At 40.6% G+C, this 24,554-nt stretch overlaps 1 protein-coding gene across 3 annotated transcripts in view; it reads right to left on the minus strand.

Annotated features, from left to right (window-relative positions):
* LOC118739153 (zinc finger protein squeeze) overlaps positions 1 to 24,338 on the minus strand; it is a 25,818-nt gene extending 1,480 nt beyond the window's left edge. Inside the window, exons 1-3 of one of the 3 annotated variants that reach the window (XM_036470334.1) lie at positions 23,273 to 24,338; positions 3,567 to 4,325; positions 36 to 596 (exon numbers count right to left, since the gene is read on the minus strand). In XM_036470334.1, the coding sequence (XP_036326227.1) occupies positions 36 to 596; positions 3,567 to 4,058 (1,053 nt within the window). In that variant the 5' untranslated portion in view covers positions 4,059 to 4,325; positions 23,273 to 24,338. Of the gene's footprint in view, positions 1 to 35; positions 597 to 3,566; positions 4,326 to 20,522; positions 21,321 to 23,272 lie in introns of those variants that run through there. The other 2 variants (XM_036470343.1, XM_036470350.1) reach the window with 2 other exon arrangements.
* Between the last annotated feature and the right edge of the window lie 216 nt (positions 24,339 to 24,554).

Raw genomic sequence — 24,554 nt, forward strand, 5'->3', positions numbered from 1 at the left:
TTCGCATTTGCATGCCGCTGCTGCTGCTTCTCCGCCTTCTCGGCGTGCTTTTGCAAATGCTTCTGCAGGTAGGTTTCCTGTGTGTACGACTTGCCGCACAGGTTGCAGATGTGCGTCTTCAGGTGCTTCGAGTCTTTGTGCTTGGGTATGTGTTCGAGCAGCGTCAGTTCGTCGGTGAAGCATTTGTAGCAGGAGTTGCATTTGAAGGGTTTGTCCGTTTGGTGGCAGCGCGAATGCGATTGCAGATTGGAGAGCTGCGAGAAGGCTTTGGGGCAGCCGGCATGGCGGCACTTGTAGGGCTTGTCGCCAGTATGGGTGCGGATGTGCTGCTGCAGGTGTGATAGCTGCGTGAATTTGCGTTGGCAGATCTCGCAGCGGTACGGTTTAATGCCGAGATGGATGCGCGTGTGCTGCGATAGATAAGAGGAGTTAGCGAAGGTTTTCGTACATTGCGTGCATTTGTAAGGCTTTGCGTCGCGACCATCGGGGGAACCCTGCTGGTTGCGTGGCTGTTTATGGCTGACGGGTAGCTGTTGTTGTTGTTGTTGTTGTTGCTGCTGCTGCTGCTGTTCTACAGCGGCTGCATGTGGATCATACTGAAACGAGAAGAATGAGAAAGTGGAGGTACTATTAAAAGTTTGCGCAAAATGGGAGCGCTAAAAAATTAATATCAAAGATAATGTTTAACTGACAATTTGGGATGGTTAGTGAAAGTATTTTTTGTTCATACTTATAGTAAAGGGTGTGTGAAGCCTTCACTCCTTGCAGTAGCGGCTCGTAGGGGCGGCTAGTCGGATGCAAACCAACTTCTTTAGGCTGAGTGTAGAGTGGACAGAGGTACCTTACAAAGAGTGATCCCTCTCGCCGCTCATTTGAAGCGTGCTCATTAAGGACTTCCTGGAGAAGAGGTGCTGTCAGATTACCTAAGCGAACAACGAGGCCCCCTATATGAGCTAGCCCCAGACTACTTAAACCTGGTGACTGGCTAACTGCGGCCTCACCGCTAATCAAAGCAAGACAGAACTGGTCTTATTCACTAGGAAGTAGGACGTCCCCAATGCAAACTTTTTCTCGATTTAAGGTGTTGGCCTGCAACTTTCTAAGACGGTCAAGGCCTTCATCCTGATTTTAGAAAAGAAGGTATCACGGAACAGTACTATGACGCCAATGTTTTATGGAGTTTTCGTCTGCGGGGCACGACGAGTGCTGGCCGCCGCGAAGCTACGCAAATTTAATGTTTGAAAGGGCAATAATGTTAATGGATTTTATTTCGCTTTTGAAATGGTAATAATGTCAATTGTCTTTATTTGGCACCAGTAGTGTCAATTGACCTTATTTCCGTTGATCTTGTTACCTGTCACCGCTTCACTTAGATCGGCGAGACAGACAAAAAAGTGGTGGTGAAATGAGTGTCTTCTCGCCCTTATCAGAGCAGGGCAGTGATATAGGTAGTGCTCCACACTCTCGATTTCGTCCACGTCGCGGCAGCTACGACAGAAGTCATTGGCCGGTGATTCTGCTAGCATGCCTTCCCATTAAGCGGTGGTCCGCAATAATACCGGTCACCAGCCTTAGCACAGGGCGTTCAAATCGAATGATTGCGTCGGATCTTTTATTGTCAAGGCTGGGCCAGATTTGTCAGGTCCTTCCGATCATCTTTTGTTTGCCTTCTCAACGAAGTATGTCCTGAGCCACGACTTACAGGTGGATAGAGGTATGCCAGCTGCATTCGCGGAGTTGCCGTCAGACAGGGTGGTTCCCTTACTCGCAAGCTCGTCTTGAATTTCTCTGTGGCCTGGCACCCATACTATGTGAGTAGAAGATTGATTTTGAAGTTATATCGTTAAGGACTTTCCTACATTCTATCGTACAACCTCAGTGACTTGATAGCTGCTTGGCTATCGGGGTATATAGTTACTGAAGGCAGGTTAAGAGAAGATTCGATAAGTCAGAGTGCAGCCTCTGTTATAGCGGCGAGTTCTGCTTGGAAGACACTGCAGTGGTCCAAAGCAGAGGTCTAATGAGAGGACCTTCGAGTTCATCCCACTCCCTACCATTACATCTAGTTTGAAGCCATCCATGCAGATGGCTGTGGAGTTATCTTGGAGGCCCCAGACCGAATCGTCCTCCCAGTCCTTTCTCGAAGGGAAACGAGTGGAGAACTTATACTCGAGCTCCATCGGTGTGTTGTATGATCTGGGGAGCTAAACGTGTCGGGGTGGTTACTTAGAATGTTGGTGTGACCGAATCTTGTGTATTTCCATTTTGAAAGTTTAAGAGTGTTTCCATGGCTTTGTTGGGTGATCAGCATGCATGCCGCGCTTTGTACTTGGTAAGCTTAGAATTTGTGAGCGATTTAGCCAGTGATGCCCACTAGACTGTAACGCCGTAGAATAATATATGACGTACGGGCAAGGGTTGGTGGAGGTGTCCTTTGCTGGGAACTCTCCATCAAAACTATGAGGATGCTTCTGGATTTGGGGAATGTCAGACCTCTCTATTAACCGCGGTGGAGTACTTCATAATCAGGCTAATTTGGGGGTCACAGCAACAATATAGGAAACTGCGTGACTGATGACCTGGCCAAGGAGATACCATTGAAATGCTATCCTCGGGTGTTAAGCAGCTGGGAACGCCTCTGTCCTACTGCGGTTGGACGTTTAGGCCTCTTGTAAGCTCAGCGAGCGCTGGACTAAAACTAGAACATGCCCAATTGCAAGATCCTTCTGACGTGGAGCGAACCGAGGGCAGCAAAAATAACTCTTTATGCCGCTTTTGGTGGGGCTCTGACAGGTCATTATGCAATCGGTAATCACGCGGTAAGGCTGGGAATCTTGCCTGATTTCTTTTGTATTAGCTTAGATGAAAATATTTTGGCTCGCTATTTCTGCCTAGCCCTAGGTAACTTTCTGGAATTGAAATTAGCCGCATTTATTATTTACTAATCGACTTGGGGCGTTTCTCCGACTAAATTAATTGTCGGCGTTCAGCTAGCGTCGCATCACAAAGGATAATCTCTTAATTTTCCAAAGTGCGTCCCTTATGTGGGGCAATCACTATAACCTAACGTAATCTGTGCTCCTGTTGATCGAGCAGGAGATCAAAGGAATTGTTTAGTGATTATTTGGTGCTTAAAAAAGTAATTTCGCAATGCACAACCGCAAGGCACCCAACCGCTGACATAATTCGCCGTGTACTGTTTCATATCCGCGGGAAGGGAGGATAACTTGGCGTCCCCTAACAGAGAGATTTGGATAACAGTATTGAAAGCCTTTGAAAACTTCGACGCTACTAGGACCATCCTCTCGCATGCGCCGTTTTCTTTTGAGTTTACGAGGTACCTGAGTGTTTATGGCGTTGGGCACTGTGGTAGCAAGAGGTGGGTGCATATAGCCAAGTTCCGAAGTTTTCGTCACCTGCTTCAATGAGTTTTTTGAACAGAAGCTGGGCACTAAGGATTCTAGACTAGAGAGGTAGATAAACAGGAGCACCCACTCTATCATAGCATCGATGGGTTTGAATTTTAGGCACCAGGATTGGCATATAAAACATTTCTCCTTACTCACCTTCTGTTCCGGCTGTTCGGTCATGGTGGGTGTGGCCGGTGAATTTGGTGGACTGTATGATTGTTTTAACTGTAACTGCTGCTGCTGTTGCTGTTGTTGTTGCTGCTGTTGCTGATGCGCCGCTGCTTGTTGCTGCGCCTGCTGTTGTTGTTGCTGCGCCTGCTGCTGTTGAAGATGTTGCTGTTGTTGTTCATGCGCTTGTTGTTGTTGTTGATGTTGCTGCTGCTGTTGTTGCTGATGATCGGCAAGCAATTGCTGCTGCTGTTGTATAAGGCCATTCTTCAACGAGTAATCCAAACGTTCAACATTCTGACGAAACTCATTGATATTGAATGGCTTGTAATCGTGCGCTGCCAACTGTGCGGCATTGCGCAATTCCATTGGCGTTAGATGGTGACTCAGCGATGATAGTACATTGCGCTCATTCATCGAGCGTAGCTGATCAATAGAACGATGTAGGTAATCGCTCGTAGGTACGGGAAGTTCGGCCATTTTTCTGGTGAGGAGTTGCCGTTTTAGGCTATGCGTAGTGGCTATGCGTAGGTGTAAAGTCGCTCGAAGTGCGCGCGTTACACGTTCGTCAGGTGCTGGGCAACAGTGCGTGTGTTAAACGTACGGCGATAGGTAAAAAACTGCGGCGAATTTCTTTGCTTTGCGGCTTGGCCAATTGCCAGTCTGGGTTAACTGGTTGGTTGGTTGGTTGGTTGGTTGGTGGCGCCAGCTAAATTTTTTTCGTCAGCTTAATATACGTTGTGTCAGCTGGAAATGAAAGAAAAAATTGGTCAGTTGGCGCCTTGCACAATTTTCGGGGCTAAGTAAACAAGAAATAAGTAGTGAAATATCATTTATGCATTATCAACAATTCGATTGTACCAATTTAAAAAGAAAAAAAAATTTTTTTTACCATATCTATTCTTCTTTTTCACTTTAACAAAATTTGTTAATTTTTCAAGTCAATTTTGAAATATTAACAGCGTTAGATCGCCGAAACAACAGCCATTGGTTGGAACAAAGTTGAGCCATTCCCGGATGTACTAGAACCAGCTGTCGAAGGCCGTTCTCGTCTTTTATAATTTATGGATTCCACAACATTTATCGCCGTAAAAATTCATATAACCCGTTGCCTCTGCCATAACCGCCCCTGTGAGAGAACCGTCCTTTTGGCGTTGGACCCTTTGAACGGTTTCGACATTGTCTGCGGAGAAAACTGACAACAAAGCTAAAATTACCCAATTTTAAGAAAACTTTAAGTCGATTATTCAAATGATTAATTAATCGATCATTTTATTTTATTTATTTTTTGCCATCCCTATCAAAGAGAGACTAATAATTTGGCTATTTTTGTTGTCCAGTCGATACGTTGCCGGTAGCGCATTGTATTTCGCTTACTGGGCCAACTTGGCAATTGCTCAATTTTTCATGAATCAACAGTTGCTGTTAAAAAACAAAGAACCATAAAAAAACCTATGAAACGCGTGTATAACAACAATAACAGAGCAGGTAAACAGAAAAAACAGACACTACAAAAAACTGACTGCAATTGGCGCCTGCAGCACACAAAAAGTGAAATTCACACACGTTGCGAAAAAAAGATGCAAAACAGCAGCGGAAAAAACATTTTATTTTTTTCGTAAAAGTTGCAACGTAAAAAATACGAGGCGCATGGTGTCAATAAGCAGCAACAACAAGACACTCGTGGAAAAATAAAATTGTAGGTATGTATTAAACAATAGCACAAGCCAACGAGCAAAAAAATTTAAAAAAAAAAAAAAAAAAAAATGTACGAAAACACATTGACGCCACCGAGGAAAATAAGAATACAAAAGCCAAGCCGACACAGAAAAAACAGAAGGCAAAAACTGCAATGGTGGGGAAAAAAGTGTTTGTGGGGAGGTTGCGGCGAAAGCGTATGCTAGTGCAACAACAACTACACAAAAAATCGCTACAAAAAAAGCACAAACAATTAAATAAAGAACAACGTTGCCAAAAAAAACGAATGCATCGGAAATTTCTCGCACACCACAAAACGAAAAGAGCCTAGTGGTATAAGGGCTTGGCAGAAAAACGGATGAAATTTAAAACCAGCCGCCAACAACCACCCAAAAAAAAAAGGAAAATCAATAAAAAAAGCAACACACACACACACACACCCACTGCAATATGCATTCATGCGCACATGCAGGAAACACACACACACACACAAATTTGTTTTGCTGATATCACGAAAATGCGAAAAAACGAATTATGTACACATGGAAGTGTGAGCGAATTTAAAAACGCAAACAGCAGCAAAAAAAAAAAAAAAACAGCAACAAAAAACATGTTGATAGACTCAACAACAGCAGCAGCTGCCAAACGACGGCGCCAACAGCGCAACTGCAAGTCGATGTGATGTGCGTGTGTGCATGTGCAAAAAATGCAGTCACTGGCACAAAGTGCGCGTGAGTGCCAGAGTGATGGAAAAGCTGAAACAATTGTACATATGGCTTATTCCACGGTAATCGATACCGAATGAAACGAAAATAAACTTAAGAACTTGAGTGTATTATTTCTAGTAAGTAAGAGTAAATAAATCCATCTTTCAAGACTGAAAGCTAAAATTTCGAAATTTATCTCAAAATCAGATTTTTTTTACTTTATGTTGTACCATTTACAAACTCATATCGAGCCATAATCGCAAAAATAACGTAAGCGAAATTTTTTTTCAAAATTTTCTTTTTGATGCAGAAATGCATCTAGATGCTCTAGGAATATTTCTGCATCAAAAAGAAAATTTTGAAAAAAATGTCGCTTACGTTATTTTAGCGGTTAGGGCTCGATATGAGAGGTTAATTTTCTTCAAGTTTGACAAGACTCATTTTCGTAGTCTATTATCTTTTTTACATTGTTTAAACGGTCAATGGAGAGAACAATTCGTCAGCATTGTAACAGTTTAATTGTCCAGATTTTCGAGCAAGTACTAAATATTTTATTATATATTGAAGCAAAGCATATTTTAATGTCACGGCCGTCACAAAATACACAAAATAGTTATTTTTAAAGGAAACCAAATCTTAGACAGTGTAAAAAGCTGACGAAAGTAACGCTATGACACAGGCTAACATGCGCGAATCGCTATTTAGTATTTATTATGCTTTTATTTTCGAAAAAAAACAAGATTATGTTGGTAACACCCGTCACATGTCACGACCGTCACATGTCACACCCGTCACAATTTAAAGTTTGACAAATTTTAATATATTTGGCCAGGGACTGCTACCGTTACTCATCCGCTAATCTGAAATGTGCCATATATCTGTTTGTGATCACCGATGATAAAACTAATCATGAAGATATGTTGCTCGAGCGATGGGAAAACTTAAGCTTTTCTGTCACTTATCAGGTCAAAAACAGTATCTCATACGGTTTGACAGGTAATAGCCTCGGTTTGATAGGTAACAGCCTCATACTATTTAAAAAAAAGGTACTTTACAATGACTCAGACAGACAATAGAGATGAAGAGTTCGACAATGATTATCCGGTCTAAAGGTGGCATACACTTTTATGTGTTCATAAAATCAGATTTTTTGACAAATAAAGTTAGTAATCTATAGCTTCCAATAGAGCTAAGTAACTTTGGCGTAGATGTTGAGAATGTTTATTTAATTATACAAGAATTATTTAAAACCATAAGCAGAAGAAACGATTAGCAGAAAAACTCTGATACACGTAAGTAGTAGCTAATTTGGTTTGCGTACTCGTCACACCCGCCACATTGACTAAAATTCATATAACTCGTTGAGATTAAATTGTTTTTGATTTTTTTTTTAGACATTGTGTATGCCTCGGAAACCTATAAGAGAATACTCGTTGTAAATAATTTTACATTACAGTTTAAGAATTAAACCTTAAAATGTGAGTTGAAATGTCACACCCGTCACCGTGGAACGAGCCATATGTATTTGCAAACCTTTACGGTAAGAGCCAGCTATGTAGAGTATTTGGGTATCAGCGCTCCTACATAGTACCCAATACATATTCGAAAAAGAATATTTGCACCGTTTCCTTGATATCATTTGATTAATGAGTAACGTAATGAGTCAATTTTATAAAAGTACTTCCCTAACAGCCCGTCTCCACAATCAAGCGTTTTTGCCTACCAACTGTCATTTTTATTGCCTGATGAAAATTTTATCAGAGGCAATATTTGTGTGTGGCCATTTTTTACCTTGATAGAGGCATTTGTAAGATGGCTTTCAACAAGTATTTTGCCGGATTTAATCACTTCCAAAATTTAGAAAATTCGCTATTTCACACCCAAGTACATAAAAAAAATAGTTTAATAGAAAGCAGCTAAATTTTTGCTTTCATATTAAAAAATCAATAATTATGACGCCATGGATATGCGGCTTCCATGGGAAAAATTTTGCCTGATAACATTATCAATATAAAGAGTTTTGCCTGCAAGTAATTGATCGGTGATAGATAGTTCTCTTTCTAAAAGTGTCGTTGTTTTTTTTTATTAGGAAGCTCAAACAAATTTGGGTTTTTCTTGAGACATCGAAGTCTAATCGCTGATTGCACTACTATTTCGTTTCCTTTGACAGCGCTGTCAACGCTTAGGCAATTTTGACCTTTTGGTCTTACTCTTGTTGGTCTTCCTCTTGGCTAACCAGTGCCAAACGAAATTACCAAGTTAAGTTTTTTTTTTTCATTTAGCCTTTCCAGCGCAGATGAGACCATTTTGTGCCTCTACTATCTGTCATTAGTAACATGGCCGAATAAAGAGCCTTGAGGACAGAAGCAGCGCCGTAGAAAGTTCAAAGATATCTCGCTCTACGCCACTTCGGGTTCTCTATTATCACATTAGTTTCGTTCCCCACGCTTTCCGGGCTGCTCCGGTAACTAGAGCGTAAAAATAAGTTACTCTCTCACAAGTGTAAAAAATGTGCCAACACGTTCCAAAACTGCCTGAAGCGAGAGGAACGCAAAAAACTACATTTCGTTCCCGGAATCAACATATCAGCTTTAAACAATGATTTTACGTGTATTTATCTTATATGGCTAATAATAATAATAATAATAGATTGGCGCTTACACATATGTTAGTGATTGGCCGAGCTTCTCCTCCGATTTGTGGCGTGCGCCTTGATGTTGTCACACAAAGCGGAGGGACCTACAGTTTTACGCCGACTCCGAACGGCGATTGTATTTTTATGAGAAGCTGTTTTTCATGGCAGAAATACACGGGGGTTTGCCATTGCCTGCCGAGGGACGACCGCTGTTAAGAAAAAACCTTTTTTCTATATTTTTGCGATGTTGCTTTGACCAGGGTTTGAACCCAGGCATTGTGGAGTGGAAGCGCGCACTGCTTACCACTACACCACAGCGGCCGACAATAAAATACAAAATAATAAAATTACAAAATAACTACATTTTCTCAAAATTCTGTGATATTTTCCACAACAACAGCTGTTAATTCAAATTGCCCTTTTGCACATTTGTGCCCGGAAAAAAAGTCCGGGCTGTTTCATGCACAAAGAAGAAGATATTTACGATCCAAAAGTGTATGATATTCGCTCTCTATTACCCATTTTTCTGTTTTCGTCACCCGCGGGTACAACTTATTGACGTTAATATCTACGATACAACGTCGTTCGGGAGCTAAAGGCAAATCTTCCAGTGTACTTCTGCCATGAAGCGTTTCTCATAAAAACCATTTACCTTCCGGAGGCGGCGTAAAACTCTAGGTACCTCGATTTGCGTGACAGCATGAATGAGAACACCGCCGGCCTCTCGCTATATCGGTAACAACCGAACCTGCAAATGTTAAAATTTCTACTTTACCGAATGACCCCTTGCGATACGTAGCCAGTTCGCAGTCTTTAGCTTTGAGAACGCAGCACAAAAGGTGCATTCCTTGAGGCCGAAGATGTCCATGTCATCTCTATACGCCAGCGATTACCCGGGTATGCAAAAAGGAAATACCTTCTTCCGATGGAGCTGATGATATTTAGCAACATCAATTTCCATTGCGGCATGAACTGAGAGTTGAGAGAATCGTGTTTTCTTTTGTATGGAGAACGTCATAGAGGCAACGCATGCTCTACATATATACTATATAATTCTTTTCATTAAAACCACTTTGAGCAAAGGAAGTTAGTAGAATATCTTCCAGCTAACTTGACAAAAGAAAGATTATTTGAGACCTTTATCGAAATGGAACGAACCTATCAAAACTGAAAAAATTTAAACCTGGCAAATGAAGCAAAATAGGTACGAGTAAATAGTATAAGTTTTCGTTTTCCATCACTGCCGCAACGAGAGAATTCGTGTGTGTGTCAATGCAGCGGTCTCGCAAGAAGCGCATTGAGCAAAAAACGAGCTCAGCAAGTAAACACTGTTGCATGTGTGCGGCACGCGTGACCTAGTATTTTCATAAATATTTTTTTCCCTACTTTATGAACAGGGATGTGAGGATGGGTCTTGAATACAAAGTGCTTATTTTTTATTGATACATACTCGTACTTTAGCAAACGAATAATGGATTTTAAGGTTAATTACATTTCAAATCTTGGTATTTTATTAAATATATTTGATATTACATATCTAAATACTATTTTGTCTGAATATTAAATGTATATTAAATAGTATACGACTTTTGAAGCTGCAATAAATATTTTCATATATATATATATATATATATATATATAATGAACACACAAAGTACTTATGTAGAGTACTCCACAATACCACTTCCCAAGAAGCTGAGATTTCTACCGGCACAAAATACTTTCTTCGTAGTAGTAGTGTTTGCTTTATTAATTTTTGCTTCCAGAAAAAAACAAACGACAACAAAATGCAACCATGCAAACATTTCAAGTTCTTTTGCATATTTCGGCATATGCAAAAACTGCGCAGCACTGCGCTTTCAACGCACCGCCAGCAGCGCTGCTACACTTTTTGCCACTGCGCCGACTGCAAACACCAACGCCGCTCTCTTTTAAATATTTCAGAGGCGCACTTTGTCGCTGTCGGTGTTGCCGTTTTTGCACTTTTCTACCATAACGGGGAAAATTATTTCCTCATGGAAGGTTGATAGTTTAAAATGAATTTTGGTAGATCACATCTAGAATTTAGAGCTTACATAAAAATTGCTTCGTCACCCTAAACACCATTGGAACCAAGAATATAGTACTACTAGGCTAGGTATTGGATGGGGAAGTACATGACGGCAATGAATAGACGGATCGCACACATCGAAATCCACAGTATTCCATGGTCCGAAGACCTTCTTGCGGGCTTATCCAAAGCACACACCAATGTGAATTTAATCCCACTTCCGTGGGAATGCTTAATACCTATGTATGTACATATGTATATTAGAATTTACCCATATCACCTATAGTAGATCCTGATATAAATGCTAGTTTTGTTTGTATGTGTCTTCCGAGTGCTTTGTGCCTAGCAGCCGCTAGACACGGGCATTCACATCCCAGTGCAACAGCCTCGGATTCCTGCAAGTAGGCTGCTTGCTTCGGCCTTCTCATTACCTTCAATATTCCTGTGACCGGGAACCGAGACAAGAGAGACGCTTATTGACGAGGATACTGAGCATAATTCCGTTTAACACTTCTGGACTAGCTGGGATTTGGTGTACGGTGTTGCTAGTACTAACAAAGGCGCTTGGATGTCAGAATAAATTTTCGCTTTCTTTATTCTACCGACGCCTTTTCCTAGAACATTACTAGCTTGAAGATTGCCTAAGACTTCCGCTTGGAAGATGCTTCCTTTATTCCCTAGGCAGAGCGACAAGAAAACGCCGAGTTCCTCAGAGTACACACCAGCCCCCGCACCGCAGTCCATCTTTAAGCCGTCGGTGTAGAAACAGATTGCTTCTGCAATAGCCACTCTGCATTTCCTCCACGCTCTTCTAGATGGGACTCTCACTTGTATGTTCTTGAAGCTCAGGTTAGATATCATAAAGTCGGTCTTTTGTCGTAATTGTATTTCGCTGATGATCGTCCAGTGCCTGAATTGCTGAGTTCCCCATAATACTGACTCTCTGAGTCTAACTGTGGATTTCAAGGCCACTTCTGTCAGTTGGACATCAATTGGGATTAAGTGTAAAATTGTGTTTAACGCTCTCTCGGGTAGGACCTTAGTGCACCCGTTTTTCCAGCCGAGTATACCATGAGACATAGCTAAAATAAATACAGCTGCAAAGCCTCAAAATGTCATATCTGATAAATAAACAACAAATCCGCATATGTACCTACTACAAATGGCCGCGGAACTAAATATTCAATTCCGATCCCGCCTACTCTGACATCAAATTTTTAAGTCCTGAACTCGTCCATCCCCACGATCTTCAGATTTTTATTATCACTAAATAGTTTTCGAATCGCAATACAGAGAATACCTCCAGGACAGAGGACGCAGTGTATATGACCTACATATACATAATAACAATAATAATGTCCAAAAACTATAGCCTTAAGCATAGTGGCTGCGAAAAATTTCCAGAATTTGGTCTTAGAACAGTCCGATCTACAAAATTCTTGTTGTTTTTGTACTTCTATTTATGCCGTTTCACACAGCCCGAGTCGGGATAATAGGTATGTAATCTAAGGAAATCCTTTCAGACACCCCTCTGTAAACGAATAACTTGCTGCATTGGGGCAGAGTAGAAATTGAAATCAAATTGCCTGTAACAAAGCAGAACGTACTACAGGCATCATAAACTATTTATAGTTCTTCTTTAGTTCATGATGTCTTTGAAAAAGCCGTGGTGGCTTACAGTCAAATTGAGACAAATTTTGGTCAAGGGGAATATTATTAAAGCGACAACACTGGCCGCCGTAAAAAATTTTGCAGTGCTCCTAAGTGGCAGCGGCGTTGGTGATGGTGACTCCGAGCAAGAGTTTATTATCAAGCGCAGTTACGCAGTAAAGAGTTGAAGTATTGCACAATTTCGCATTGATCAAACCACTTTTTATAGAATTGAGTGGTTTTCAAAATTTGAACATTGATGACTACTCCCTTACAAAGGATGCTGAAAAGTCTGTTTAGCTATACCACTTTTTTTGTTTGCTACAACAAATTTTCGTATCCAACCCCATCGCATTTTTTCCGGTCAACTTCCGTTGTTTGGTCGCATGCCAAATCGGCGTGTTGCCGCCGCTACGCCTTGCCGCCATGCCGTATTCAAACAGCCTGGTTGCCTGCTCGCGTCTTGCCTTGCCTGGCATGAGACTTTTTGACGTGCGCCCGCAATGTTCTATTTTTTCTATACATGCTTTATTACAACCATAAAATCAGAAAACACTACAAACATGCAGATGTAGAAAAAAGGCAGCAACTGGAAGGGAGTAGAAAACAAAAATTTACTGAATGGTTAGCGTTGTGGAGCGCTAGGGTTGCTGCCGATGGATGTCAATGCCTATTGAACTCGGCATTCGATTCCTTTTTACCTTTTCTCTTTTTATTACTATTGTTTATTTATTATTTACTACTTTTCTTTATTTGTGAACTATTAGCAATAAGTGAGCTTACTGTTCTTTGCCAAAATAACTCCAAATATGGGCGGTGATAAACAAGGAAGTTAGCGAAAGGTTCTGAAGTAAGGCCAAAGTTAAATAGAAATTATCATAGCAAATATTTCAGCAATTCAAGCTGCACTAAAATAAAACAATTAGTTTAAAAAATATAAAGTAAGCATCTAATCCATATAAGAAAATTCAAGTTTATATTCGAAAAAATTCTATGTGATTTGACTCGAGTGCAGTAACGACACAAAGCAGTTAGGCTAATGCGATCACAATGGTCAGCTCCATGTCACAGTGATCGTGAAAGGCTTCCAAGTGTTCTTCACGCCACATAAAAGCACTGTTGTTCTTCATTGCTGCTGTGCTGCTTTCGTTGTGCTATAAAAAAATTATTTATATTCAAAGCTCAATAAATGTTTATTAATAACTCAAGTTGGCTTGTAAAAAAAAAAAAAAAACAGAAAGGAAATGAGCAAAAAATTGTTATTATTTGCAAAAAGGAAATGCCAAAAAATTAAATTTTATGAAAGCAAAGCGATAAGCATTTTTTATTTGTTTGCACGCTTATTTATCATTAATTTATTTTTAAAATTTTGTATAGCAATAAAATATGCTTAGGTCACCGTTGTGCTTCTTTTTTTTGTCGTTGAACTCTGCTTCCCGTGTCAACTTTTGATTGATGATCTTGCAATCAGAATGTGGCTTCTTCCAATGAAAAACATTTACAAGTCTCAAATGAAACGTCCAATATTGGTGTGGAGCCCCAGAAAATGTTTTAAGGGAAACGATTTGAGCGCATGCTCCTGGAATGCGCGGTCACTTACGGTGGAGAGGTCTATAGGCTGCTGATCGGTGTAAATTAGCAGAACTTTTAAAAACTTAGCGATCTGTAGAGTTAAGATTTTGCTTCAAATTTTCTTAAGATACACTTTTAGGAATCGACCCATACCGATCAGTGCTGCCGAAAGTATGTACTACGATAGGAGTTTTTACTACTATTTTGTCATTCATACTCCCGTGCTCCAGACTTAACTGGTTTCTTCTGTCGGGCTTAGGACAGACCAGTTTGGCCCAGGCTATATCGGTTCATCCTATTGCAAGTATGTGATGAGGTAGAACGAGTTAAGCCTAAGCAAGACCACGTAAGTAGTAGGGACAAAACGAAGTATCTCCCGTCTTCAAACAAACACTCAGCGTATTACAGTCTAGGCCCCCTGTGAATATTTACAGTAATAATTTCGGGGCAGAGCACTTCGCCTCCTTGGGAACCAGCACTAACACCAATATCAGTTTTGCAATAGAACGAAGAATCACTTTTGTCAAGAAGTGGTACTAGGTCCATTCAATATCAAAAAATTTTTACGAATTGTTACTAGTACTTGCAAGTTTTTAGTGGAAATGCATTCAATAACCCAACATATTTGCAAGAGAGAGCGAATTCCAGAGCGTAATAACCCGAGAGAGCAGCAAACTCTTGCAAGTAAAAATTTCACTAGCAGGAATTTCTTCTTATTCTTTTTTGGCGCTGTAACTGCCTAAGCGTACGCCTGTCGTTTCTAGGGACACGAATTTCGATACGATACGATACCATATCGATACTTTTGGCATTCGATACCGATATTTTCTACTCGATAGTTTTAAAACGATCTTTTTTGGAATCGAGTACCAGAACCATAGTATCGTATCGAATGGCTAAAACTCACATTACAAGGATAATGTTATTAACAATTCTTCCCGATATAAATTGGACTTTAAAGAGCAGAAATTTGTATTATATATTTAGGATTGCATGTGGTGGAATTTGAACCCGCGGCCTCGGTGTTTTAAGTCAACACCTCAAACTCTACGTGTTGTTACACAATACCGATACCGATACCAATTTGTCGCTCACGCCTTAATGTTGTGGCACAAAAGGAGTCCTTATAACTTTAGGTCGACTCTGAACGGCGATTATGTTTTACTGGGAAGCTGTTTTTAATTTTCAAGCTTTGCGCACTTCTAACCATTACACCACAGCGGCCTATATACGAGACCTATGTTCAGATAAATTTTTTGGATTTTGGTATCGATATTTGGAATATCGAGTCTTTTTATTCCGATACTAATGGGTACCCGATATTTTTAAAGCGATACTTTAAATGAGAACCATATAGATACTTTCTGTTCGATATCGTGTCCCTTGTCGTTTCTCTTCTGTGCCAACTGACGCCAATGGGAAACGCCAAGTGAGGCCAAGTCCTTCTCCACCTGATCTTTCCATCGCAGTGGGGGCATCCCTCTTCCTATGCTACCACCAGCAGGTTCCGAGTTGAATACTTTCAGAGCTGGAGCGTCGGTGTCCATTCGAACGACATGACCAAGCCAGCGGAGCAGCTACATTTTAATTCGCTGCACTATGTCCATGTCGTTGGAAAGCTCATAAAGCTTTGTGGTTTTTCAGCCGCGTTATTGCTATACGTACCTCGTCATAGTCAGGCGGTGGAACGTCGACTCCGAATCAGCGACTGCGGGCTCGGGTTCTTTTTCTCCACAACTTTCCGTGCTGCTACCATTTAGTAGTTCGGAAAAGTGTTCTCTTCATAATTTAAGTACGCTCTGGACATCTGTTACTAGGTCGCCATTATTATTCTTACAGGAGTACGCCCTGGTCTTGAAACCTTCCGTAAGTCGCCTAACTCTCAGGTAAAATTTTCGAGTATCAAGCTTTTCGTACAAACGTATTTCGGCCACTCTCTTTTTATTCCGGCAAATACGTCCCGCTTCGCGCATTGCGCCCGATCGCAGCATGACCCTGTAGGCGGCATCTTTTTTCTCTGCAGCTTCCTGACACTCCTCATCGTACCAGTTGTTCTTTCGGGCTCGCTGAAATCCGACTACTTCTTTGGCGGCGGTACTTAATGAGCGGGAAATGTGGTTCCACTGCTCGCATATGTCGGTTTGTTGAAGAGTGCTCTCTGAGAACAGGTGTGAGAGTCGAGTAGCGAAAGCGGTGCCTGTCTTTTGTGATTGCAGCTTTTCGACGTTAAGCTTTCCTTGCATATTTGGGTGCGCATTTTTTCGCTGCACAGAGGCGGATGCGGATCGTGGCTGCAACAAGATAGTGGTCCGTGTCGATGTTTGGCCCTCGGAGTGTGCGTACGTCTAAAAAACTGGAAGCGTGCCTTTCGTCTATACCAACATGATCGATATGGTTTCTCGTTTTTCCATCCGGAGACAGCCACGTAGCTTGATTGATCTTTTTATGCTTGAACCTAGTACTGCTGTCGGCCGCTGTGGTGTAGTCGTAAGCAGTGCGCGCTTTCACTCATCAATACCTGGGTTCAAGCCCTGGTCAAAGCAACATCGCAAAAAATATAGAAAAAAGGTGTTTTCATAACAGCGGTCGTCCCTCGGCAGGCAATGGCAAACCTCCGAGTGTATTTTTGCCATGAAAAACAGCTTCTCATAAAAATACAATCGCCGTTCAGAGTCGGCGTAAAACTGTAGGTCCCCCCGCTTTGTGTGACATCAAGGCGCACGCCACAAATCGTAGGAGAAGCTCGGCCAAACACTAACATATGTGTAAGCGCCAATCTATTATTATTATTATTATTATTATTATTAGTACTGCAATCTACCATGCTTCAGGCCCCGGCGAAGTCAATCAGCCTCAATCCGTTGTCGGACGTTTCGTCGTGGAGGCTGAATTTTCCGACGGTGATTCCAAATATCCCTTCCTTGCCCACCCTGGCATTGAAGTCGCCAAGCACGATTTTGATATCATGACGGGGACAGCGCTCATACGTGCGCTCCAAGCGCTTATAGAAGAGATCCTTGGATGCCTCATCCTTCTCTTCCATCGGGGCATGATGTTGAAGAATCTCGCTTTGATGCGGATTGTGGCTAGACGCTCGTCCACCGGCGTGGACGACAGTACTCGGCGACGGAGTCTCCCTCCAAGCAGACACCCGCTTGCAGCTGCAGACTTCAATGAGCCCTTAAACCGAATAAGTCGGAGTGGCCCCACCGAAGCTCCCTCTCTTTCTGCCGTGACCCAAGGCTCCACTCGGATTGGTTACCGCATCTCGCACATGGGTTCCTCACGTTGTCCAGAGTGCGCCAAAGGTGACGCAAGAGTCGGGATTGAGTATAGCCATGCAACTGTAACTGCATACCCAGCGCAACGACTATACCCCATTGCAAGCAGGAATTTGCAGGAATCAAAAAGTAAGGTTATGTTTCAAATTCAAATGTAAACAAACTATTTAAGATGATGACTTGATGAAACATAATTAGTGAAATGAAAATATGGATGAAAAACTTAAATCTATTGTATATTTTTTTATTTTTATGACGATGAGAACTATTCCCAATTAAATAGAAAATTGCGCGCCACAAATTAACCGTCAGAAAGTATCAAAATGGCTTAAGTTGCAAGTTTTTACTAGTTTTGCGTTCAATAACTTTTTCTGAAATTTTTCTCTTGCTCCTTTTTTTTTCTTTTACGCTCTCGCTGTAAGTACTTACTTGACAAGTTATTGAATGGACCTAGTTTAGACTGAGTAGGCAGTAGAGAGGTAAAGCTCTCTCTCGACGCACGAAATATGGCGTATGAATATTTTCAAATAAAAATGATACTTTCCGTTCAAGTTTGATTCAACTAATCGCTAGTAAAAGTCGAACAATACAAACACGCTTTAATCGAAAAGTGAACGAATTCGGGCAAAAATGGGGGACCTACGCAACCTTCCGTAGCAAGGGGGACAATAAGTCAAAATGGGGTAGGTATGTCTCCCTCCAATGGTGTACGTCTGGCAACCCTAATAGTACTAAATTATTTATTTGTTCACACGCGCTGGTAACAAAAATTTTGTAATCGGTAAATAAAGTGGCAGTCAATTTTTAAACCGTTTTCGCATTCTGGGCACTCTTGTAACCGATAAATTTTGTTACCATCTCATTAGCTGGTAACAAAATATTGCCACGTGAAATATACAATGCCAGAACTTCTTCAAATCTTTATAGCTGAACATTTTAACTGCATTACCAACATGCCTAGAATCGCGGTGACAGGAAATGGTAAAATTTTTTTGTAATAAAATTTTCCGGTTACAAAACCATCGGTAACTTGCAGAATAAACCTGTAAGAAATAAATGTTGGGAATACAAATCAAGTGACGTACTCGCAAAAGGTAGAAATTCAAAAATCGGCTCATAGAATTTACCGCTAAAGATTTCTTGAATTTTCTACCAGAAAATATTAGCCTACGGTAGGCATTTAAAAAACTTAACTAAGGGTAATCAAGTGTCGTGTAGTGTATGCAAAATTTATAATTAATTTGATTCCCAATACGGTATTTATGGTTACCATGTAAAAAGTGAGCACAATAATTGGTAATAAAAAATTAGAACTACATTAAAAAGTAATAAAATTCGCTAAAATTTGCAAGCAAACTAAAACAACGTAATTTCAACAGCAACCGCGCATAAAAAATCCTAAAAATTCATATCTCGTAAATCGTCAACAAAATGAAATCATTAATTCCACGCTTTGAATACAATTTCCCCCAAAAAAAAAAAAAAAAACAACGAAAGAACATAAAAAGAAAAGTAGGTACTAAAAAAATACACATATGGCTATTTGCACACAAGCAGCACAAAAAACGAAAGCAACAACAGCAACACTTCACTAAAAACCACACAAGCCATAAAAAATGTTATACACACAAAAAATATTCAGCAGCGTCGAGCAGAGGACAGCGACGCCTGATTAACTGCATTGTTGCGTCCGAGCAGAGCAGGCAAAAAGTGAAGAGAAAAGCAAAGAACAAGTCGAAAAAAACGACAGAATTGCGCGCTTAAACGGCAAACACATGTAAACAAAGCGCGAGGCGCACGAAAGCAGCATCGCCGCATGTGGCCGGTCAGTCAGCCACTCATGGCGTCGGCTCGCTGTCCGCAGCCGCAGCGGTAGCGGTCGACGTCATCGTGCGAGGGAGCGTCAAGTGGACATAGGCGGCGTGCGAGAGAGAATCCAGAGAGTTCGACGATAAAAAAAAAGAACAATGCATAAAACAGGCAAACACGCACGCGGTACCGGTGCTGCCGTTTTCTATTTTTTAGAGTAGTAAAAAACGCAATTTTTGGGGAGTATATTCACTTTTTGGGCTATGTGCCCCAAATGTTTGTAGAACTCTTTAAAATTAACTAAAGGTCACTTCAAGCCTCATAAGAAATAGGTTCTCGGGAATATGACATACTCGTGGGTAGCAGGTCACATGGGATTCTTGTTAATTTGGTTAACCCTAGAAACATGAACCTACTGAAAAGATAACCATACGTCTGTGAGACGTATGCTTGCCTTAATTTTATGGTAATACAAATTTTATAAAATTTTTTTCAAAGATATGGAGTCTTTAAATATTAATTTATAATTTAAATGCATTTTATTTAAAAATATTCTTCGTTTAAAATGGAAATACCACCGATTTCAATCTACTTTTCACGAAAAAGAGAGCGAAACGTTTAAAAAGTATACCTCACGCAGACGTAGGTTAAGAAGCACTCAGATCAGGTATATCTTAGCCCACAAGCAATTTTAGCACTTACTACAACCTGGGACGCTTCAAGGGGTTGCTTTATTAAGTAAGGAGGATAGCAGCCAACTTTTGGAGCTGATAATTGGCCATCTCTGGAGGCACAAACCGCTGAATGCGGTTGGAATAAATTACGACATTATTTTCCCTTCCTGCCTTGAAGACGATGAGACGGATGTCACTTGCAACAACATGCAACAACAAAGCTAGCTAGCACGGATAGACGATAGCGAGTTTGGTTATACCTCACTGAGTTCGTTCGTTTCGCCACTCGCTAACTGTTGGCGAATCGATGACGGCTATTATAGCATAAGAGCTGTGCTACTTCGGACCAACATAAAAAGTTTTCCTCAAAGAGTAAAGAATGGTAAGTGTTTTATACCCTATGGCTGCGTTTCTTTATACATTCCGGATAATCCAATTTCACAGCCGGAATAAACAGAATGCGTTTGAAATATACGTCAACATATCATCAGGAATGTTCTAAAGAATAAATAAACAAAAAAGTTTATTCCAAACGTTCAGAATGAATAAAGAAATTCAGCCTATATATATCATCGTTTTATAAATTTTAATAAAAATGTAAACTGTCTTGCAAAAACGTAGTGTTATCGGCCCTAGTAAAAAACTGCTATCGCATTACCTTCGGCAGCACTGGCGGGCACACACACACAGACAGTTGATCCGAAAAAATGAAAATGTACATAAACATGTAGAAAAAAGACGCAATAAGGAGTACAACAGAGAGACCAGCAAGCCAAATAAAGTGTATATAAAAAATGGTTAGAAGAAAATTGAATGAGGCGAATGAAATTATGCAAAACGAAATTGTGCAAAAGAAATAAAAATGTACTCAAGTGATGAACGTTCGCGGGCAATGCTGGTGGTGGTGGCGGCGGCATTTGAATGATGAATGATGGTCGGTCGGTGGGTGTGGGCAGGAGGGTGTCGCGATGACGACTATGGCTTACATATTCGTATGTTTGTATGCTTGCCGCGACAACTGTAAGCGATGAAAGAGACACACACATACATACATATGTAATAGGTATGCGCGCAAAAAGCAGAAGGCGAGCGCGAAATGAATGAACGTACGCGGCGCCGACACGCGCGTATGTTTTTTTTCTGATAATTTTTATTTCATTTATGAATTTCTAGCCACATGTGTGAGTGTGCAAATATTTAATGCATATTAATTTGCGTGAATTTTTGTTTGTTTGTTTCTGAAACGATCTGTGCTTTTGCTTAGCTATGAGCGTTTAGTAGCACATACTTGTAGTAAGTAGCGCGAATTGCTAATTTTGGAAATGGCCGATTAGCATTTTCGATTGCGTTTGTGCGGTAGGGGGGCCCGAGAGCATTGATTGCTGTATGCCTAATAGCGATAAGAATTGGAATTATGAACTTGCACTAGAAACAAGCGTTTCTTCATATTTATACAGTTGATTTTTATTTAGAAACTTCAGTTGTATCCGCGAATGATCAAATAACAACGGGTATAAGTCAACCAATCCAAACTTAAATTCCGTTATTCGGAGTTGTTTTATGTACATATGTATTTCGCTGCGACATTAAATCAATGAAATTTTTGCAAACAGAGGCCTCTGCATGCTTTCCAAGCTTTGCAATTCGATGGGCAACTTCCTCTTATGTTGTCGTTGTAACAACATACTAGCAACAGTTGTTGACAAGGTATAAATATACAAAAGTAGTTTCTACTTAGACCCAACAGTCGTGGAAAATATCGTCCTCTTATTGAAGCCCTTACTGTATTCTACAAAGTTTCAATCGAATTTAAATTCAAACCACTCTTTACATCTTACATAATGGAACATTTTCGAATTGTAGTGGTGTCTAAATCAAGATTTGATTTAGTTTAGATTGGTTTCGATTCGATATTCGTCTTCACTGGAGGCGTAATTTTTGACTCTCAATCCTGAAGGGAGTGTTCTATCCCGTCGGCCGTCCATTGCTTTGCATACGTACAAAGTATAATGTTCCATAACGCCGAACTACAAAATATTGACAATGTATACTTTTCCAAAACGGATCCGAAAAGTTATCGAAACCCATCGCTAGAGCAATCAGCGCATCAGAAGCAAAGTTGATGCTTCGTTTGTTATTGGTTATCATTGGTATTTTAAAATTGGAAAATTCAGAAAAATTGTTCATTGCTATATTGAATATTTAAAATATGCAAGGTATATGGTTGCAATGTGTCGCAACTCTGCATATGCAAACAGTTTGAATACCGCAGTATAACAGTATCGAAACATTGTGTTGATACGTTTTGGAAGTCAGCCTATCTAACGCTAGTTGGAATGCTGGGAGAGATTACCATCAGGGCAAAAAGTTATCTTGTGTTTGACGTAATGGGCTGATGTGTTACGTATGACGGAAGCGTATACATATGTACTTTCGAAGAAGACCAAGATCTATCAATATGGTAGGTTCTATGCGTGAGCATATATAGACAACTCAAAAATAACACTGAAAATAACATAAAACTTCTTTAGTTTTGAAGTTAGTTTTTAAAAGAGCGAGTCTAGATCCACCGTATTGTATTAGGTGCTATTTGTAGGAAACCAAATCTTTTTTAGGCCGAAGATAATGGAGTTATCATTTTGTTATGATGACTTCCAGACTCAGTTCACTATCTTATTCTGCTATCCCTTCGTGACTTTCATAGGTGCTTTCACATTTTTACTCGTTTAGTTGAGGGAGAGTGGGCGAACAGTTTGTGAATTGGTGTAGAGAAGCGGAGATTACCTTTTGTTATGAGTATTTACATATTGGGGATTCCATTGGAATAGTCATGCTTCGGTTGGGATAATTAAAGGGTGTGGATAGGCGTGATTATCAAATTGTAACCATAAAATAGTCACCCCCGCATGAATCTATGTATGTAGAGCCCCTGGTTAGTTTGTTAGCAGTTGCTTACTACAGAGTTCCAAACATACCACGGGAGCCTGGTATGAGCAATGCCTCCACAGTAGGAGCGTTGAGGATTGTGTGATGTGCCAAGTTGGGTTATCGTTAGCCATGGATGGCCATGCCAGCGGCTTACTACTTCACTTTATACTTACATAAAAAATCAATATCCCATTATGCACTTGCGCGTGAGTGTATTCGGAACACTCGGTTGTGTAAGGGTAATGCGCAAGCCGCCTGAACATAGAGTCACACTTCTTTTCCACTCCACCTTATTCTAGATTATGCCCCTTCAGTAAAAAAAAGCGTTGTTTTATCTCTCCTCTAACAGGCGCAATCTGATTTTCTAAGCTTGTTTTCTGCCCAAATCGCCTAGGTATAGTGCGACGGGAGGAAAAGAGAGTTATCGGACGATAGATCTCGCCTATGTCGGACGGTTTGCCAGTTTTCAGTGGTGTGGCAACTTCCACATTTCCAAATATCAGGAAGGATAAGAAAGAAATTTGACAGATTGAGAACATCGGTGAGTTATTCTACTTCCGTTGGACGAAAGCCGGTGCTACTCACCGGTATGGCTCGAATTTTACCGCATTTACAGCTTATGTTTCGGCCATAAACCTTAATAATTAAGAACAAGTTTAACAATAAATACGAATAAAATTAAATACTAACCAAAACGCAAGTATCCAAACAGTTCTAGAAAGCAGTGAGCGAAAGGTGGTGAATAGTTTGGCGCTTTTCTGTTGACAAAGTTCAGTAGCAGCGCCACTAATTAATAAAAGCACGTGGTATCGCAAACTGTGTACAATTTCCTCTCAGGTACTTTCTATAGTAAACAGCTTTTTGATATTAATAGTCACACGCCAGTGCAGTTTTTCCAACGAATTTTTCAAATGTTCCTTTTTTCAACGTTCCGACAATACAATTTTATTGTTCTTATATTTCGAGCACTTGTTAGTTAGGAAGTTTGTGTTGCTTTCATTTAATGAACTCAGCGTTTTTTTCTCGCGATATCGTCTTTCTATGTTCTCTAATTTGCTTTCGCTTACAACTGGCGCTTATTTCTAGATTTCGTCTTTGCCGCTTTCTTGCGTTGGTGTTGTAGTCGATTTTCAATGCTCGTGGTTTGTTGATTTTCGTAATACTTGCGAAAAAAGTAAGCGACTTTCAGCTCCTCTGCTCCACTTTTTACAAATTCAACGCCTACGCGCACAAATTTACGAACACATTTAGCGAAGAAATTCAACTGGCACTGTTTTTTCTTTGCTGTTGTGGTTTTGCAGCTCCTCCTTCAATTCGATCTTCTCTCTACTTTCCTTCTACATTCATTCTTTGTTTTCGGGCACACCGTCGCACGAAATACGAAAAAACGCGCACACATACAATTAGCTACAAAAAACTACGCGTACTAAAAAAAATGGCCGCGCTTATTGGCACTGCTGATTGCTCCCAAAATATGTATGTAAAAAATATATTTTTAAAATTTTTTCTACTTTGCAAAAACACGTGCGAAGAATGCATACAACAACATCGAGTTTGCGTGCAATTTTAGTTTACTTTGTTTGTGTTTTTTTTACTTCAAGTAGAATGTTTCCAATTACAATTTCTTCTTGTTGCTGTAACTTTTTGCTAACAACACACAAATATACACAAACACTCACAGTATAAGTTTACAAGTCGCGCCTACTACCCAAAGACCGTGTCCGCTCGCTGTCAAAGCAAAAACTTGACTGTCGCTACCAGCAAAAAAAATCACATCACGATTTTTTCAAATTAGCTGCTGCTGCTCTGTTGGTTGCGCTGCTGCGACGCGCAGCTACAACCGAGTGAAGGCAGCGAAGACACTGTTGCTGTTGGCGCCTGATATGCGGCAGCGTGATAGAGAGAGGCAGAGTGAGAGAAATCGACTCTCATGTAATGCAGGCTGCAGTGTTGTAAGTAAACATTCATTAGG

The sequence above is a fragment of the Rhagoletis pomonella genome, unplaced genomic scaffold (genome assembly GCF_013731165.1).
Source record: "Rhagoletis pomonella isolate Grant_MI unplaced genomic scaffold, Rhpom_1.0 Rhpom_scaffold_00001, whole genome shotgun sequence".
NCBI classification, from domain to species: Eukaryota; Metazoa; Arthropoda; class Insecta; order Diptera; family Tephritidae; genus Rhagoletis; species Rhagoletis pomonella.